Source organism: Sciurus carolinensis, chromosome 2, assembly GCF_902686445.1.
Source record: "Sciurus carolinensis chromosome 2, mSciCar1.2, whole genome shotgun sequence".
Classification (NCBI taxonomy): Eukaryota; Metazoa; Chordata; class Mammalia; order Rodentia; family Sciuridae; genus Sciurus; species Sciurus carolinensis.
The window spans coordinates 28,540,231-28,558,263 of NC_062214.1; the positions used below are offsets into that span (position 1 = coordinate 28,540,231).

At 51.7% G+C, this 18,033-nt stretch overlaps 2 protein-coding genes and 1 non-coding gene across 3 annotated transcripts; 1 reads left to right on the forward strand and 2 right to left on the reverse strand.

The window, feature by feature from the left end:
* Positions 1-5,978: 5,978 nt before the first annotated feature.
* On the reverse strand, positions 5,979-7,738 carry LOC124976294 (vasopressin-neurophysin 2-copeptin-like). Its single transcript, XM_047539244.1, has 3 exons — positions 7,618-7,738; positions 6,238-6,417; positions 5,979-6,127 (listed from the first exon to the last, which is right to left on the reverse strand). The coding sequence occupies exons 1-3, from the start codon at positions 7,736-7,738 to the stop codon at positions 5,979-5,981; spliced, it is 450 nt and encodes a 149-aa protein (XP_047395200.1).
* A 3,725-nt stretch (positions 7,739-11,463) lies between these two features.
* On the forward strand, positions 11,464-11,679 carry LOC124978561 (small nucleolar RNA U3). Its single transcript, XR_007107533.1, has one exon. It is a non-coding gene; the product is annotated as a small nucleolar RNA U3 (small nucleolar RNA).
* Positions 11,680-13,774: 2,095 nt separating this feature from the next.
* On the reverse strand, positions 13,775-15,540 carry LOC124976295 (vasopressin-neurophysin 2-copeptin-like). Its single transcript, XM_047539245.1, has 3 exons — positions 15,420-15,540; positions 14,034-14,213; positions 13,775-13,923 (listed from the first exon to the last, which is right to left on the reverse strand). Exons 1-3 carry the CDS (start codon positions 15,538-15,540, stop codon positions 13,775-13,777), a joined length of 450 nt encoding a protein of 149 aa, XP_047395201.1.
* Positions 15,541-18,033: the final 2,493 nt, after the last annotated feature.

An 18,033-nucleotide genomic window follows, 5' to 3' on the forward strand; every position in this document is an offset into this window, starting at 1 on the left:
TGGGGTTTCAGCCAGGGGCTGTTCCCGCCTGGAGGGGTCCCAGGATCCACCATCGCTACCCTCACAGCCTCCTTCTGGTACTGGAAACCTAGAAAAATGACCAGTAGTGGAGTCCACTCTACTGTCCCCTTCACCCACTTCTCCTTTTCCCTTCTTATGGCCCTGGACACTTCAACCTGCTTCCTTCCCTGGCAGCACTGAACTTCCAAGTCTCAGTCCATTAGTCAAGGTAGTGACATTGACCTTGCTGTGGGACTGGTAATGAGTGGGCCCAGCCTGTACACACGAACTGACACACAGTGACCTGCTGTGACCAGTAATGCCAGCTGCTTTTTAGTGCTAGGCAGACCTAGAGCCAGGGCATAAGAAGGCTGGGCCTGAGGGACGGCCACAGCTGAGGATGGCTGACCCAGTGGGCCAACACCATGTCCAGACACAGCCTGGCCTGCTGCCTGCTGGGCCTCCTGACCCTGGCTTCTGCCTGCTACATTCAAAACTGTCCCCTGGGCAGCAAGAGGGCTGCAGTGGAGATGGACATGTGCAAGATGAGCCCGCAGGGACCAACACCATGCCTCTCCTTCCCATCCTTTCCTCACCTGGGACCCCAAGAAATGTGGCAGGTTTCTACTCTTGCCCTTAGAGCCTAGTTGGTGCCCCAGTAACTGCAGCCCCCTGGATCAAACCAGCACTGTGGAACCCAAGACTCCCCAGGAACTCCAGTCCCAGGATCCCAATCCTGTGTACCCCACCAGAGCTCCAAGGGTTCCCCAACTTTTCTGCCTCCTCTCCCTCCCTCTCATTCCTTCAGGTGCCCAGGGGGCAAAGGGCGCTGCTTCAGGTCCAGCATCTGCTCCAGGAACAGGCTGGGCTGCTTCGTGGGCACTGCCAAGGCACTGCACTGCCAGGAGGAGAGCTACCTGCCTTTGCTCTGCCACTTGAGCCAGAAGCAGCCCTGCAGGAGCCAGGGCCAATGTGTGGCCACCACATCTGCTACAGCTCAGGAGGGCAGGAAGAGGCCAGCTCAGGGCCCTGAACTGGGTGGGATTTAGAAAATCTTCCACTGACCCCAACTCTCATTGCAGATGGCTTTTGCGTCAACCCAGCTTGTGACCCCAATGTCATCTTCTCCCAGTGCTGACTCCTGGTGTCTCCAGACACTTTCCAACTTCAGCCTTAGCTTCCCATAACCATCCCAAGAAGGAACAAATATCCAGCCAACCAGTGTAGTTGCACATCCCATAATCTCAGCTACCCTGGGTGCCAAGACTGTTGCCAAATGGATGTCAGCTGGACCCCAAGACCACCTTTCTGAATGACAACTTCAGATGCCTTCAGACATAGTCCCACTGCACCCTTCACTCCCCAGAGGCACCCCTAAAATGTAATGAAGATCAAGCAAAACCACCACAGTGGCACTTGACTATATACCCAGTGACTGTGGTGTCTGGACAGGAGGATCCCAAATTCAAGGACATTCTCCATGACAAGATGAGACCTTGTCTCAAAGTGAAAAACGAATGGGGCTGGGGTTGTAGCTCAGTGGTAGAGCAGCCCTGCCTTCAATCCCCTGTGCTGCAAAAATAAATAAAATGAAATGAAAAGTTGATCTTTCCTCCCTATTCTTCTCTGGTCTAAGTGTCGGAAATGTGGGGAGGTTTTGGGGAATGGATGACTACTCCCCACTGGGCCTGCATTTCAGCTGTGCTGGTCTCAAACAGCTGCAACCCTCCTGAGGAAACTGAAGGAGGTAGGACTCCACAGCGCCAGCTCCAGAGACATGGAAACACCCCAGGATCCCACTACCAGCCAGCACTGGGGCCTGGAGCAGGGCACACTTGAGGAAGTCCAAAAGGACAGGGTTTAGTCATTGCACACACAGACAGGGTCTGACAGGGCAACAAGGGAAAAGGGAAGGGACAGTGTGGATCCAATGACTTCCTGACTCCTGGAGAGAGGTTACCTACTCCTCCTTGGAGAATGAAGGAGTACAGCTGACCAAGCAGAGGGCCCTTGAGAGGAAGCTGAAAGGCCACTATATTTCAAAGATCTGGACTCTCACACCCCAAGGAGGTCACTGATGTACTGAACTGGGGAGACTGGGTTGGGGCACCCACACAACACTCCCCTGCTCTCCCCAGAGCTGGTTCTCAACCCAATGACCTGACTCCTACCTGTGTAGTATCAGAACTTGTCAAAGATGGGCACCCGCTGGAGGACCTGTGGTCCTCAGTGCCCACAGTTATAGAGATGACCACCAGGCATGGAGGGGAGGAGCAAATTAACGGAACCCTTCCGTCTATACTACCCACCTATTCCCAAGTCAAGGATTCTTTGGGGGATCATATTTAAGTCAATCCCTCTCTCCCAGAATACGCTCATTCACCTGCCCAGGAGGCTGGCCACAGTCTCAGAAGATTCATCGTACTCCAAAAACAAAAGGAGCAGATCATTCATTGTCAGTTAAATAAAGAGTGCTAGTTGAGTGTAGCTCACTGGTAGAGACCTTGCCTAACATGTGAGAGACCCTAGGTTGGTCCCTAACACTGTAAAATTTTTTAAATCTCTAAATAAATAAACAAATAAAGCACATATAAATCAATAATAAATATGTAAATCCAATAAAACATTCTATTTCTGTAGTTTTCTCCAGTACCAGAGTCAGTAGAGAGACCATCAAGAATGAACCCCAAAGTCCCCTGCATAATGGGTGATGCTCAATCATGGGGTGGAATGACAAAAAAAATATTGTGATACCACAAGGTATGAAATTAATTAATCGATTTTTGGTGAAGCAAACTGAATATTGTTTATATCATTTATAAACACGGGCAAAATGAATGTATGGTGCTGAAATTCTAGAATGGCACAGGGATAAAAAGGGATGTTGAGAGGGCTTCTGGTTTGCTGGTCATATCCACTTTCTTGGACTGGAACCTGGTGAAACAGATGTGGTCAGTCTATAAAATTAATTAAACTGTTGGGCATGATGATGCACACCTGTAATCCTACATACTGGTCAGGCTAAGGCAGGAGAAGTTCAATTTCCAGAAGAGCATCAGGAGAAATCATTATGCCCAACAACCAGAGAATGTGTGATATTGGGGAGCAGACATGAAAGACTCACAAAAATCCAACCACAGACTTGCCACCAAAGAGGTCAATTGTTACAATTCAGACTGTGCGGGTGATGTTCTCTGACCTCGATGCTTAAAATTAAAGACAACAAAAGATGGCTAAAAAAGTGCTCACATGGCAGATCCTTTGGGTGAGCAGGGTAATCATCAGGAAGTCACCAGACACTAAGAACTTGGAACACCAGGGAGGGAAACACTGAAGGTCAAAGGAGGAAAGCAGGACACAGAGGAAAGCCTGCAGCTTTGGGTAGGTAAAGGAAAGCAGGAAGCGTTTCTTTGTTCTCTTCTGTGCTGGGGAGGGGACCAGAGCCTGGTGCACACAGTCCCTCTACCCCTGAGCTCCACCTCCAGCCTCTGCCTGTTTCTTACTGAGCCCAATATTGAACTTGAGAAGTGTGAGAGATCAACAGAGAAAGCTCAAACATACATGAAGGAGAAACCCAAAATAACAAAGGACAGAAAACACAAACAAAGGCTGGAGGTGGAGCTCAGTGGTAGAGCTCAGGCCTAGCCCGTGGAAGGCCCTGGATTCCACCCCCTGGCACTGCAAAACCAAAACAGAATAAAAAACACAAAAAGCAACCACATACAAAAAACAAAAGTGGAGGCTGATAAAATGAAAAGCTATTTATATAAAATCATGAAAACAATAAACAGTCCTTTGTTAAGACTCATCAGGATTTTTTTTAACACCCTGTCCTGCCAAATTACCTAGGCTAGCCTCAAACTCCCTATCCTCTCTCCTCAACCTCCCCAGTAGCTGGGATTAGAGGCAGCATCACTTCACCCAGTCAGGAAACATTTTAGACCTGTTGCTCATGTTTCCATTTTATGCAACCACAGATGTGGAGGCCTGGACATTTCTTGACTCTTCTCACCTCTTGAGGCAGCCCCTCCGTCCCTGGAGAGGTTGAGGAGACGGAGCAAGAGCTTCCTGAGACTTGGATTTTCTCCCTAACTTTCTCTTCAGCTGGGTCATAGAGCTGAGGAAAGAGAGAAAGAGTAGAAGGGTGTCCAAGGAGGAGCAAGTTGGAGGTGGGCAGAGGTGAATCCTTTTCAGAGGTGGGGACAGTTTCACTGTTCTAAAATCAGGTGGAGGAATAGGGGTCTCTGAGACTATACCTGGGAAAAGGACACGTCTGAATCTTATTGTGAAACTGTCCCCAGTGCAGACACCAGCACTGAGGTAATGGATCCACTGCAGCCAAGCCACCTGCTCTTCCACCCTCTTCTGTCTGGAGGTTAATAGAGTCCTGTGAAGTCTAGCCCTGCTCAGATCCTACCCTAACTGGGCAGGCCACAGGGAGAAGGAGCAGGAAGCCAGGAAAGGGACAGGAGCCCAACACTGACCAGCTCCACACAGTTGGACCTGTCAACTGGGCACTGCCACTGCACAGGTTGCCGGGCCAGGTCAGCACAGGACATCTAAGGAGACTGCAAGACAGCCTGAAGTGGCCAGGGCATCTGGAATCTGTCCAGAGCTCACACAGCCTGAGCTGCTTGGGTCACAGAATCTGGACAAAGCCTTGTGGGGATGGGGGCAGAGAGCACTTGGAGTGACTTGTCTCTGCCTGGGATCCCCCCAGGCCTGAGTCTGGCTCCTCTGACAGAGGATCCCCAGGGAAATGCAACCTCTACTGGCCCCCTGAAGGAAGAGAGCCCAAGCAGAGCCCTGAGAGCAGAGAGCCAAAAAGAGAAGAATGGGAGGTGATGAGGAGGTGAGAGGACACTGGAGGCAAATGAGGGGTGGAGGGGCCTGAGAGAGAAGCCAGAGAGAGCCAAGGAGCCAACAGAGTAGGGAGAAAGGAGGTGAGGGGACAGAAAGGAATGTAGGGGCAGGGGCCAAGTGCTGGTGACATCTTTGCCTGATGGTGAGTGCGTCCAAGGGCAGAGGCAGACTGAGTGCACTTAAGTGTGTGGACACCTGTGTCTGTCTGTCTTCATGTCCCGTGTGTGTTTCTCTGGGCGTCTGTGGTTCTGAATGTGCTTCTCAGGGAGCTATTTGGGTTGTGGACAAGGGTCACAGGCATGGCCTCAGCAGTTGCTTTCCTCCTTCTCTGAGAGTGTGAATGGTGGTGTGGGGCTGTCTCTGTGGAGGCTTGTACCTCGTTTCTCAGCGGGGTCTGCCTGGCACTCTGTGGAGAGTCCCTAATGGGGGGTCCACCCCAACAGATAGCAGGTGGTCCTCTCCCTCCAGGTCCTGGGTGACATTGCCCCCTTCCATCACCAACACAGCCTTGGATGAAATAGACCTTGCACTGGGAAGCCAGCTCTCTGGGTATGTTCTGCTGAGTTGTTTAGTGTCTTAGTCTCCTGGGATGAAAGTGAGAGCAAGATGGTCACCCCTTGGCTTGTCCCCTTCCACCTTTCTCACTTCTCTCTTCATCACTCTCAGTGCCTCCAGGTCTCTCTTCCTCCTCCTCTGCCCCTATCTCCTTTTCCCCCTGCTTCCTGTCTTCTTCCTCTCCATGGGAGAATAGCGGGCCACCTCTCTAGCAGGTCACCTCTCTGGCCTTTCCACTCACTGTCTCCAAGTGGCTCTGTCCTTGGCTTTCTGTCTGACTCTACTGTCCCCAAGATCACTTCCCCTACAATCAGTCTCTCTTGGATGTGCTCAAAAATGATTCCAAGACAAGATGTATCCTAGTTTGGGGTGGACGGGCCCAATCCTTCAGGTGCATGAACGAGCTGGGGGGTGATGGAGTTAGGAGGTCTAAGCATCACATACAACCCCAGTCTCTCCTCCCTACCCCAGAGACTGAGACTGATATGGTGCTTTTAGAAATGTTTACTTCCTTTCCACACCGGCAAGCAGAAACATTGATGGTGGCAGGTGAAGGTGGCTCAGGGTTGGATGCTGTATTTCAAACGATTCACTAGTCTCTGCAGCACTTGCATCATGGCTGATCCCTGGTAGTGGGCTATACTTATGCCCCTGGTTCCATGGCGTTTTTCAAAGGCTTGGCGGCACGCCGGGTCGCCGGCACACTTATCTGTGGGAAAGACCATATGAGCACAGATGCCACAGGGGTGGGCACAGCTCCCAGCCTCCACCTCTGTGTGCCCCACAGGCACCCGCTCCACCAACCCCCCAAGAGCACACCTTCTGGCAGCACAGCCTTCGGTTGCTGCAGGACTTCAGACTCTACAGGCAGGGAGGAATCAGACTGTTCTCCACGCAGCACATTGTCTCCACTGTGCACAGGGAGTAGCCCAGCTTCTCGTAGCAGCAGACGTTGGTCCCCAAGCTGTGCCTTATCTTCTCCTGGCTGGAGGAGACGCACTGCTGGGATGGATGTGGGTGAGCACCAGAGGGATGTGGTAAGGAAAGAGGGGGTGCCCACAAGGTAGGTGCAAGGGGCACAGAGTGGGGTTCATGGCTCAGGAGTGCAGGTGACACCCATGGGACTAAGTTCCTTAGGTGAGCACAGCTGGACAGCAATAAGGGCACGTGCACAATGGAACAAGAAACTGGTTTGCAGTTTCACTGAGAGCCCTCAGCATTTTCACCTTCGGTTTCAGAAAGGGTGTTCCCTGGGCTACAGCAGGCAAAGATCTCCCTCTTCAGCTCAGGGGCCATTACTGGTGTGCCCCTCTCTGTCACTGACCCACCCACCCCTAATCTAGAATTTTCTCTGCCACATTTTCCAGCTTGACCCTTGGCACATTGCAGAAGGGCCCTGAACTAAATGCAGAGCACACACAAGTCCTTCTTCCCATTTCTGACTTTGCCCTTGAAACCCACTGCCAACCTGGCAGGGAAACTTGGGTCCATGATCCCATGCTCTCCCTATGTAGCCACCCATGTGGCTTTCAGGGCCCTAGGGAAGACACGCACACCTGTTGCTTCAGACCTTCAAAGGAGCCTCAGACCTTCAAAGCACACAGTAGGGAGGCTGTGGGGTTGTCCACATGCCTAGTCTCACTTATTCAACAGCCCCACATGGAGCCACCTGAGACCAGGCAAGATCTGAGCATGGTGATCAGATTTCCTTCAGCTCTGCCACAACTGGCACAAAAAGGAATCAGCTGGACACACAGTAGAAGAGCATTGGGTTAGGTATCCAGCAGCACTTCCTTATAGGATGCTTGTCTGGTCCTCCTGCTCAGACCAGCTTAGATCAGTAACCATCTGTGTCTGTGTCTGGGTCAGCCACCTGTGGCTAAGAGCAGCTGGTGCTGGGTGGGGAAGGCCTGGGATTGCAGGTGGGTCAGAGCCTCCAAAGCCCTAGCTAGTCCAGAGGAGAGAGCCCAGCAGACCCAGCACAGGCCTCCCCACTGCATTCTCTCTGATTCAGGCCCCAGCCCAGTTACTGGGGAGCATCTCTCACTTCCCTCCATCCCTGTGTGGATGGGGTCAGTGTCCAGCAGCCCCTTCTGCCCCTCACGACTGGCTCCTCCCAAGCATTCTCTCTTTCCTAGCCCCTGCCAGTGCTTGGGCACTGACCACTACAGGCAGCCCCAAGATGGGCCTCGGTGGTACCTGAGTCCTCTGAATTCTCAGACATTGCCCTTTTGCCACCGTTTTGGCAGTTGCTCATGCGGCAGGCAAAGGTGAAGGCCAGCAGGCCAAGGAAGTAGGCGCGCAGCAGAGTGCCAGGCATCCTGTGCTCCGGGTGAGGCCGGGGAACAGTGCTCCTGGGCTGTGGGTGTGCTGCTGCCTTGGTGGACTGCCTATTTATGTCCCATGTGACAACATGGATGCCACCTGTGTCATGCTTAAAAAATAATTGTAATAATAAGGACATTAGAACACCACGTCCCAGAAACACCCCTTTCTGTTCCCAAGAACCTAGCCAAGTCAATGAAACAATACAAGCAGCCCCAGGCCTGAATGTCCATATATCTATTATCTATTATCTTAACAATCTCTCTCTCTCTCTCTCTCTCTCACATACACACACACACACACACACACACACACACAACACACACCAGAAAATCTAGCAAACTACTGCTATCCATAGAACCTGCTTTCTTGACATCATAACACTGCTTGGGATGCTGGAATATCCCTTTGATGGAACAAAGCAAGTGGTGCTGTCACTGCTTCTGACCTAACCTATAACCTCTATCCCTGCCTGGTGTGGAATCCAGCACCATGCTCTTCCAGGCCGCCATCACTGACCAATGCACTGTGAAAGACGGAGATGCTGTGAGCACTGCCTGTCGCCAAGGGACTTTCCTGAAAGCAGTTCCCAACAACCAGTGCATCTCAGTCCATTTCAGCCTGTGTTCCTTGGGGGTCTTAAACAGTATCCAAGTGTCCACTGCCCCAGCAAAACTGGCTCAAATGTAATCTATCCCTTTCCCCAAGACTTGCACTGCCACCGGATCCCAAGCCATCTGCAGTGTGTCAGGCATCTGGGGACATGCATGGGTTTTTCTGTACCAGATATGATAAAGGAAGGGCTCAGGTGACCAGAGTGTTATTGACCACACTGTGACAAAACCTGCTGGGGTTGTGAGTCAGATTTGGAAACAGGGACAGGCTAAGTGTCTGGAGACCATCTCAGAGCATTGTGGCCATCCTGAGGCTGCTGAGAGTCATGGGACTCTTTCCTACCGACACAGCCCCTAGAATAGAGGCAGAGGTTCTTGGGTCTGCTGTGTTAGAAGGAAGGTCAGGCTCCAGCCTGGAGGGGTGATGCAGGAAACACCTCCCAGGATCATGGGGTCCCACTCAGTTAACCCTGTAGCAGGTCAAGTAAACAGGAAAGAGTGGCCAGTTCAAAGGCTTTGGAAAAGAAATCCCCATCTGCAGCCTCATGGACAAGGTAGCCTCTGTCATGCAGTCAAAGGAAAGTCACAGAAGCACAAGGGGTTGTTGGCACATGTGGGTAGGATTGTGGCTGACTTCAGGGAGAACCTGAGGATGCTTCCACCTCTCCCATGCCACTACAGGGCACAGTTCAGGGACTAGGCCCTGAGACTGAGGGCCTTGGTGACAATTTTGTGGCATGTCCCTCATCACAGTACTGCCAGTCAGAAACATTAGTTGGGGAGATACTGTGAGGTGCAAGAACTCCAGGGCCAATAAGGTCCACAGGTGCAAGGACAGCTTCATGGGCCTTAACAGCCACCTGCCCCTACAGTTACCACCTTCTGGACCCTGGGAAGTGCCATGTAAGGTCAGGGTGGAAGGGGTTCCTTGGGAGCTCTGGGCTAAGGGTGTAAGGAGGAGGGTCCAGTCAAATGGACCCAGCCCAGGAAAGCTGCTATGTGTTTCTGACCTCAGGCTGGCAGGTCTACAGGGCCACAGCCTCTTTCCTCCTTCCCTAGGCCACTGGAGTGACACCCTGGTCTTGGACCCAGGCTGGGAATACATTCTTCTCAAGCAGTGCACACTCCCCACTTCTCCCAGTCCCTGTAGGTGCTTTGCTGCCTCTCCAGGCATGAGGGTGCTTTAAGGAAACTCCAGGGGACTAAGTAGACTCACCCTACCAAGTACATTGAGAGGTAAGACAGACAAGGAGGGAGCCTCCCACACTGAGGACCTGACAATAAGACTTTCAGGAATGACCTCGTAGGGACTAAGGAGCCTAAGGCAGTTCATATTAGGGACACAGGAGACCAGTGGCCAGGGGCAGGATCTGGACTGTATTGCTTGAGTCACTGACTTCTCTGTGCCTCACTTTCTTTACACGTTAAGTAAGGAAGATCAGCAGCTAGTGTCGTATGGACACTGAACATTTAATATGCAAAAGCTGGAGTAAAGTGCTTGTGCCATTGTACAGCTTATTAGGAGTAGCACTGTATTATTCATGTCAATCCTAAATGCTGAAGAAATTTTTCCAGAGAGAGCAGCTTCCCGAGTCAGGTAGGGAAAACCCTTTCATCCACCTGTGTCTGGAAACAAGCTGGGTTGCAAGCCATTGGCCAAGGCTCTGTGCATTGTAAGACCAGCCCAGACCAGGTCCAAACCTTACCCTCTCTGCACTGTTGCTCCTAGTTACCATCTGAAAACACTTGGAGCCAGAATGATTGAGGGGCACAAGCCCTGGGTCCCTGTCTCCATCAGTCACATCCACCAGGGTCATTATTTTAAGACCTGCCTCCCACACCAGGCCCCACTGAATATTCCAAACTCCTTCCAGGTGCAGATGGCAGAGAGCCTGCTTCCCCCAGTACCTACCACTCAGAGCCTGCAGTGGCTGGGAAAGTCTCTCTACTGTTGACTGGTTCCCCTTCAAATGCAGCACCTCACATGTCACATGGACCCCCAGACAACCCACATTCCTTCCACACTTACCTTATAATTACCCTTCCAAAGCGACTTTTCCACACTCTCTGCAACCTTACATTCCCTGTGCCTCAACTCCTGATGTTGATTCACATATCTTTTAAGAAGGGAAGACTTGGCTCTTTAATCCCTCCCCATCCCATGCACCCTCCATCCACTGTCTTCTTCATACAATGATGCCATGAAGGGTAGAGCAACATTACCAGTTTGGTTGCAATCACACCCTACTCAGCTAAGCCATGTGGTTAGTATAATGACCCTTCTATCCCAGAACAACCTTTGTGTTCCCTGGAGTTAGTGATGGGATTTCTTTTTCATTCATGGTCATCTGCCATGCCAATTCACTAGCTAAATTAATTCTTCAACTCCTTTTCTCAGGCTCGAACCAGTCCACTGAAACTCCTTTTAGCAAGGTCAAAAACTACCTCTGTATTGCCAAATTTGGTGGGCATATCCAGGTCCTCATTATCCATACTCCCTAAGCAGCATTCAACATGGTTGATCTGGTCCTTTCCTTAAAACACATTTCATTGGCTCCAGTGACATATACTTTCCTGATTTTTCTTCCCTCCCACTGGACACTTCTTCCCACTGTCCTTTTTCTGCCTCCCTCTTCTAAAAGTTGGGGCATCCAGGAATGAGTTCTCCATCTCTTCTCTTCTCTTCTGTGAGCTGATTTTCTACACTTCCTATAAACTAATGGTTCCCAAATCCTTATCTCCATCCTGGGTCAGACTTGCTGTCACTCAAGTGCCCAGTGACACCTCCCTGTGGGTATCCAATGGGCCTCTGAGACTTAACATGGCAAACTGGGCTCTGGATCCTCTGCTGCCCCTGCATCGCCACCACCATCCCACCAGCTGCTCCTCCACAACCTGACACTCAGCCCACTCACCTGCTCCTTCTCTTCCTCAGCCTCGGCAGTCCTACCTGTCACCTGCATCTCTACTCTGTCTGCTTCCTGCCCCTCCTGCTTTGGGATCCCAGAATCTGCCATGTCTTTGTCCAGAAGGCTCTACTCCCCTCACCCCTGCCCAGGATCCACTTGACTAGCTTATGTGGATCCCATTAAGGGGAACCTGACCAAAGGCTATGCCTCCAGGGATCATTTCTATAGTTCATTTCTGGAGACATTTCTCTGATCTTGAAGAGTACTGGAAACCACAAGGAAGAGGCCCAGAATTCCTTTCATGGAGGCAAAGCCATTTCTTTGTGTTGCTTTACTACAACTGCCTTTGCCATTGATGACTGTTCTCGCACTTCCTTTGGGAGAGTGAGAAGGGGGAGGGCAGTCTGTGAGCTTTATACTGGCGAAAAATAAAAAGAGGAGGAGCATTCCTAATAACCTGTTAGAGCATCCCTCACTCCCATCACTATGATTTTATATCTTGAAACTATATTATTATGTCACATGGAACCTACTACAGTTTAGAGTTCAGCTTCAGTGTGGTGTGTCTGTGTGTGTGTGTCTCTATCCCTGTAAAATGAAAGTCCCAAGTAAGGAATGTCTCCATCTCCCATGCTCAGTATTGTGGTCCCTCTGCTGGCAGTTTGCCACATGGGAGGTTTTCAATGCATTATGGAAAGAAGAAAGGGAGGGAGGGAAGCCCTGGGCACCTGCCTCAGCTCTCCAGGGAGTTGCTGTGTGACCTAGGGCAAGTCACACTTGTTTCCATGCTTATTTGCTAGAAGTACCAACCCCTCTTCCTAGCTCACTGACATCTTAAGGGAATCATATGATTTTGCTATAAAAGGTTAAGGTTTTCTAGGATGCTTTTCCGACTAAATATTGCAAATCTCCAGGTGGGGTGGGCCAAAGGTCTCTTAACTTTCATTCCTTAAAGTACTCCCTTACCCTTAGAACAGGTTATCTGAGAACATTTCAGCAGACCATATGCTCCTGGGGACCACTCCTGTATCTTTCTCTCTTCTCATGTGCAGCATCTAGTGGCCCTGCCAGTGTCAGCACAGGAACTCTGAGGAGACTGCAAGACAGCCTGAAGTAGCCAGGGCACTTGGAATTTGTCCAAGGTTGACCCAGCCTGAGCTGCTTGGGTCACAGAATCTGGACAAAGCCTTGTGGGGATGGGGGCAGAGAGCACTTGGAGTGACTTGTCTCTGCCTGGGATCCCCCCAGGCCTGAGTCTGGCTCCTCTGACAGAGGATCCCCAGGGAAATGCAACCTCTACTGGCCCCCTGAAGGAAGAGAGCCCAAGCAGAGCCCTGAGAGCAGAGAGCCAAAAAGAGAAGAATGGGAGGTGATGAGGAGGTGAGAGGACACTGGAGGCAAATGAGGGGTGGAGGGGCCTGAGAGAGAAGCCAGAGAGAGCCAAGGAGCCAACAGAGTGGGGAGAAAGGAGGTGAGGGGACAGAAAGGAATGTAGGGGCAGGGGCCAAGTGCTGGTGACATCTTTGCCTGATGGTGAGTGCGTCCAAGGGCAGAGGCAGACTGAGTGCACTTAAGTGTGTGGACACCTGTGTCTGTCTGTCTTCATGTCCCGTGTGTGTTTCTCTGGGCGTCTATGGTTCTGAATGTGCTTCTCAGGGAGCTATTTGGGTTGTGGACAAGGGTCACAGGCATGGCCTCAGCAGTTGCTTTCCTCCTTCTCTGAGAGTGTGAATGGTGGTGTGGGGCTGTCTCTGTGGAGGCTTGTACCTCGTTTCTCAGCGGGGTCTGCCTGGCACTCTGTGGAGAGTCCCTAATGGGGGGTCCACCCCAACAGATAGCAGGTGGTCCTCTCCCTCCAGGTCCTGGGTGACATTGCCCCCTTCCATCACCAACACAGCCTTGGATGAAATAGACCTTGCACTGGGAAGCCAGCTCTCTGGGTATGTTCTGCTGAGTTGTTTAGTGTCTTAGTCTCCTGGGATGAAAGTGAGAGCAAGATGGTCACCCCTTGGCTTGTCCCCTTCCACCTTTCTCACTTCTCTCTTCATCACTCTCAGTGCCTCCAGGTCTCTCTTCCTCTTCCTCTGCCCCTATCTCCTTTTTCCCCTGCTTCCTGTCTTCTTCCTCTCCATGGGAGAATAGCAGGCCACCTCTCTAGCAGGCCACCTCTCTGGCTTTTCCGCTCACTGTCTCCAAGTGGCTCTGTCCTTGGCTTTCTGTCTGACTCTACTGTCCCCAAGATCACTTCCCCTACACAATCAGTCTCTCTTGCATGTGCTCAAAAATGATTCCAAGACAAGATGTATCCTAGTTTGGGGTGGACGGGCCCAATCCTTCGGGTGCATGAACGAGCTGGGGGGTGATGGAGTTAGGAGGTCTAAGCATCACATACAACCCCAGTCTCTCCTCCCTACCCCAGAGACTGAGACTGATATGGTGCTTTTAGAAATGTTTACTTCCTTTCCACACCGGCATGCAGAAACATTGATGGTGGCAGGTGAAGGTGGCTCAGACCCAGCTGCGCATTTTCCATTTCTTCAGCAAACTCTGCAGCAGGTCCCAGATAGGTGTCACATGGTCCTTGACTCTACTCCATTCCCAGGTTCTAGGGCTTCTGTCAAAGGCTTGGCGGCACGCCGGGTCACTGGCACACTTATCTGTGGGAAAGACCATATGAGCACAGACGCCACAGGGGTGGGCACAGCTCCCAGCCTCCACCTCTGTGTGCCCCACAGGCACCCGCTCCACCAACCCCCCAAGAGCACACCTTCTGGCAGCACAGCCTTCGGTTGCTGCAGGACTTCAGACTCTACAGGCAGGGAGGAATCAGACTGTTCTCCACGCAGCACATTGTCTCCACTGTGCACAGGGAGTAGCCCAGCTTCTCGTAGCAGCAGTGGTTGGTCCCCAAGCTGTGCCCCATCTTCTCCTGGCTGGAGGAGACGCACTGCTGGGATGGATGTGGGTGAGCACCAGAGGGAGGTGGTAAGGAAAGAGGGGGTGCCCACAAGGCCAGGTAGGTGCAAGGGGCACAGAGTGGGGTTCATGGCTCAGGAGTGCAGGTAACACCCATGGGACTAAGTTCCTTAGGTGAGCACAGCTGGACAGCAATAAAGGGCACGTGCACAATGGAACAAGAAACTGGTTTGCAGTTTCACTGAGAGCCCTCAGCATTTTCACCTTCGGTTTCAGAAAGGGTGTTCCCTGGGCTACAGCAGGCAAAGATCTCCCTCTTCAGCTCAGGGGCCATTACTGGTGTGCCCCTCTCTGTCACTGACCCACCCACCCCTAATCTAGAATTTTCTCTGCCACATTTTCCAGCTTGACCCTTGGCACATTGCAGAAGGGCCCTGAACTAAATGCAGAGCACACACAAGTCCTTCTTCCCATTTCTGACTTTGCCCTTGAAACCCACTGCCAACCTGGCAGGGAAACTTGGGTCCATGATCCCATGCTCTCCCTATGTAGCCACCCATGTGGCTTTCAGGGCCCTAGGGAAGACACGCACACCTGTTGCCTCAGACCTTCAAAGGAGCCTCAGACCTTCAAAGCACACAGTAGGGAGGCTGTGGGGTTGTCCACATGCCTAGTCTCACTTATTCAACAGCCCCACATGGAGCCACCTGAGACCAGGCAAGATCTGAGCATGGTGATCAGATTTCCTTCAGCTCTGCCACAACTGGCACAAAAAGGAATCAGCTGGACACACAGTAGAAGAGCATTGGGTTAGGTATCCAGCAGCACTTCCTTATAGGATGCATGTCTGGTCCTCCTGCTCAGACCAGCTTAGATCAGTAACCATCTGTGTCTGTGTCTGGGTCAGCCACCTGTGGCTAAGAGCAGCTGGTGCTGGGTGGGGAAGGCCTGGGATTGCAGGTGGGTCAGAGCCTCCAAAGCCCTAGCTAGTCCAGAGGAGAGAGCCCAGCAGACCCAGCACAGGCCTCCCCACTGCATTCTCTCTGATTCAGGCCCCAGCCCAGTTACTGGGGAGCATCTCTCACTTCCCTCCATCCCTGTGTGGATGGGGTCAGTGTCCAGCAGCCCCTTCTGCCCCTCAAGACTGGCTCCTCCCAAGTATTCTCTCTTTCCTAGCCCCTGCCAGTGCTTGGGCACTGATCACTACAGGCAGCCCCAAAATGGGCCACGGTGGTACCTGACACTTCTGTATTCTCAGTCATAGCCCTTTTGCTATGGTTTCCGCAATTGGTGATGTTGCACCCAGAGGTGAAGGCCAGCAGGCCAAGGAAGTAGGCGTGCAGCAGAGTGCCAGGCATCCTGTGCTCCGGGTGAGGCCAGGGAACAGTGCTCCTGGGCTGGCTGTGTGCTGCTGCCTTGGTGGACTGCCTATTTATGTCCCATGTGTTCCTTTAGAGACAACATGGATGCCACCTGTTTTGTACTTTAAAAATAATCATAATAATAAGGACAGTAGAACACCATGTCCCAGAAACACCCCTTTCGTTCCCAAGAACCTAGCCAAGTCAATGAAACAATACAAGCAGCCCAGGCCTGAATGTCCATATATCTATTATCTATTATCTTAACAATCTCTCTCTCTCTCTCTCTCTCTCTCTCACATACACAACACACACCAGAAAATCTAGCAAACTACTGCTGTCCATAGAACCTGCTTTCTTGACATTCATTAACACTGCTTGGGATGCTGGAATATCCCTTTGATGGAACAAAGCAAGCGGTGCTGTCACTGCTTCTGACCTAACCTATAACCTCTATCCCTGCCTGGTGTGGAATCCAGCACCATGCTCTTCCAGGCCGCCATCACTGACCAATGCACTGTGAAAGACGGAGATGCTGTGAGCACTGCCTGTCGCCAAGGGACCTTTCCTGAAAGCAGTTCCTAACAACCAGTGCGTCTCAGTCCATTTCAGCCTGTGTTCCTTGGGGGTCTTAAACAGTAAAGCTTGCACAGCCACCAGATCCTAAGCCATCTGTAGTGTGTCAGGCATCTGGGGACATGCATGGGTTTTTCTGTACCAGATATGATAAAGGAAGGGCTCAGGTGACCAGAGTGTTATTGACCACACTGTGACAAAACCTGCTGGGGTTGTGAGTCAGATTTGGAAACAGGGACAGGCTAAGTGTCTGGAGACCATCTCAGAGCATTGTGGCTATCCTGAGGCTGCTGAGAGTCATGGGACTCTTTCCTACCGACACAGCCCCTAGAATAGAGGCAGAGGTTCTTGGGTCTGCTGTGTTAGAAGGAAGGTCAGGCTCCAGCCTGGAGGGGTGATGCAGGAAACACCTCCCAGGATCATGGGGTCCCACTCAGTTAACCCTGTAGCAGGTCAAGTAAACAGGAAAGAGCGGCCAGTTCAAAGGCTTTGGAAAAGAAATCCCCATCTGCAGCCTCATGGACAAGGTAGCCTCTGTCATGCAGTCAAAGGAAAGTCACAGAAGCACTGGGGATTGTTGGCACGTGTGGGTAGGGTTGTGGCTGACTGACTTCAGGGAGAAACTAAGGATGTTTCCACCTCTCCCATCTCATGCTCAGTACTGTGGTCCCTCTGCCGGCAGCGGGTTTGCCACATGGGAGGTTTTCAATGCATTATGGCAAGAAGAAAGGGAGGGAGGGAAGCCCTGGGCACCTGCCTCAGCCCTCCAGGGAGTTGCTGTGTGACCTAGGGCAAGTCACACTTGTTTCCATGCTTATTTGTTAGATGTACCAACCCCTCTTCCTAGCTCACTGATATCTTAAGGGAATCATATGATTTTGCTATAAAAGGTTAAGGGTTTCTAGGATGCTTTCCCAACTAAATGTTGCAAATCTCCAGCGGGGGGAGGGGGGGCAAAGGTCTTGTAACTTTCATTCCTCAATGTACTCCCTTACCCTTAGAACAGGGTATCTGAGAACATTTCAGCAGACCATCTGCCCCTCTCCAGCTCTCCTGTGTCTTTCTCCTCCTCTGTGCACCATCTAGTGGCCCTGCCAGTGTCCCAGGGGCTGGGCCTCATTCTCAGATGGACTCTGCTGCTAGCAACAGCACAGCTTTCTCTTTCCCCCAATTTCCATTTGTCTTACCTGAGGACTCTGCACCATGAAGACCCAGGAATGGTCTGTAACTGTGAAGAGGTAAAGAAAAGGGACCAAAATTATAGGAGCCCAAGAGGGCACCTTGTGTGGGATGGATACATTTGAGGAACATGCTGGTCCTGAGTCCGACAGGTGCAGAACTGAAGAGGATCCACCTCATGACTGAGTGAAGAGCCAGGGGCCCTGGTGCTACCTGTCATCCAGCTACTGGGAGGCTGAGGCAGGAGGACTGCACCTTCCAGGCCAGCCTCGGCAACTGCGCAAGACCCAGACTCAAAGGAAAATAAAGTTCTGATGAGTTACATCTAAGGAAAAACCCTTGCCCAGCACATGGGGGGCCCTGGAGTGGATCCCCTGAAGTGCAAAAAGACCCACCGCTCCTGCCTTGAAGCATGTAGCACCTCTCCTCACCACTGCCCAGGGCTCTGAGGTCAAGCTCAGGAGGAAGTCCACACTGACCACCTTAGAAGTGTGAAAACAGGCCCCTCCTTCCTTCTCCCTAGACTTTACTGATCTAGAGAAGTTGTTTTTTCTGTTCGCAGGGCTGTGCTGGGGATGGAGCCCAAAGCTCTGCACGTGCTCAGCGCCTGCTCCACCATTGAGCCACACCCCACCTCCTCTTACACACATGTCATTGCCTCTGAAATGTATTAGGCTTCACCTTTGTGCCCCAGTGCTGGGATTCCCCACTATGGCAACATACCTGACATAATTA

What these genes read in the sequence shown, in the direction of transcription:
- LOC124976294 (XM_047539244.1), bottom strand. Translation starts at nt 7,738, where the DNA reads ATGCCTGGCACTCTGCTGCGCGCCTACTTCCTTGGCCTGCTGGCCTTC. An exon ending in TGAGAATTCAGAGGACTCAG is followed by an intron (nt 6,418 to 7,617) that starts GTACCACCGAGG and finishes CCATCCCAGCAG; the next exon opens with TGCGTCTCCTCCAGCCAGGA. An exon ending in GAAGGCTGTGCTGCCAGAAG is followed by an intron (nt 6,128 to 6,237) that starts GTGTGCTCTTGG and finishes TCTTTCCCACAG; the next exon opens with ATAAGTGTGCCGGCGACCCG.
- LOC124976295 (XM_047539245.1), bottom strand. Translation starts at nt 15,540, where the DNA reads ATGCCTGGCACTCTGCTGCACGCCTACTTCCTTGGCCTGCTGGCCTTC. An exon ending in TGAGAATACAGAAGTGTCAG is followed by an intron (nt 14,214 to 15,419) that starts GTACCACCGTGG and finishes CCATCCCAGCAG; the next exon opens with TGCGTCTCCTCCAGCCAGGA. An exon ending in GAAGGCTGTGCTGCCAGAAG is followed by an intron (nt 13,924 to 14,033) that starts GTGTGCTCTTGG and finishes TCTTTCCCACAG; the next exon opens with ATAAGTGTGCCAGTGACCCG.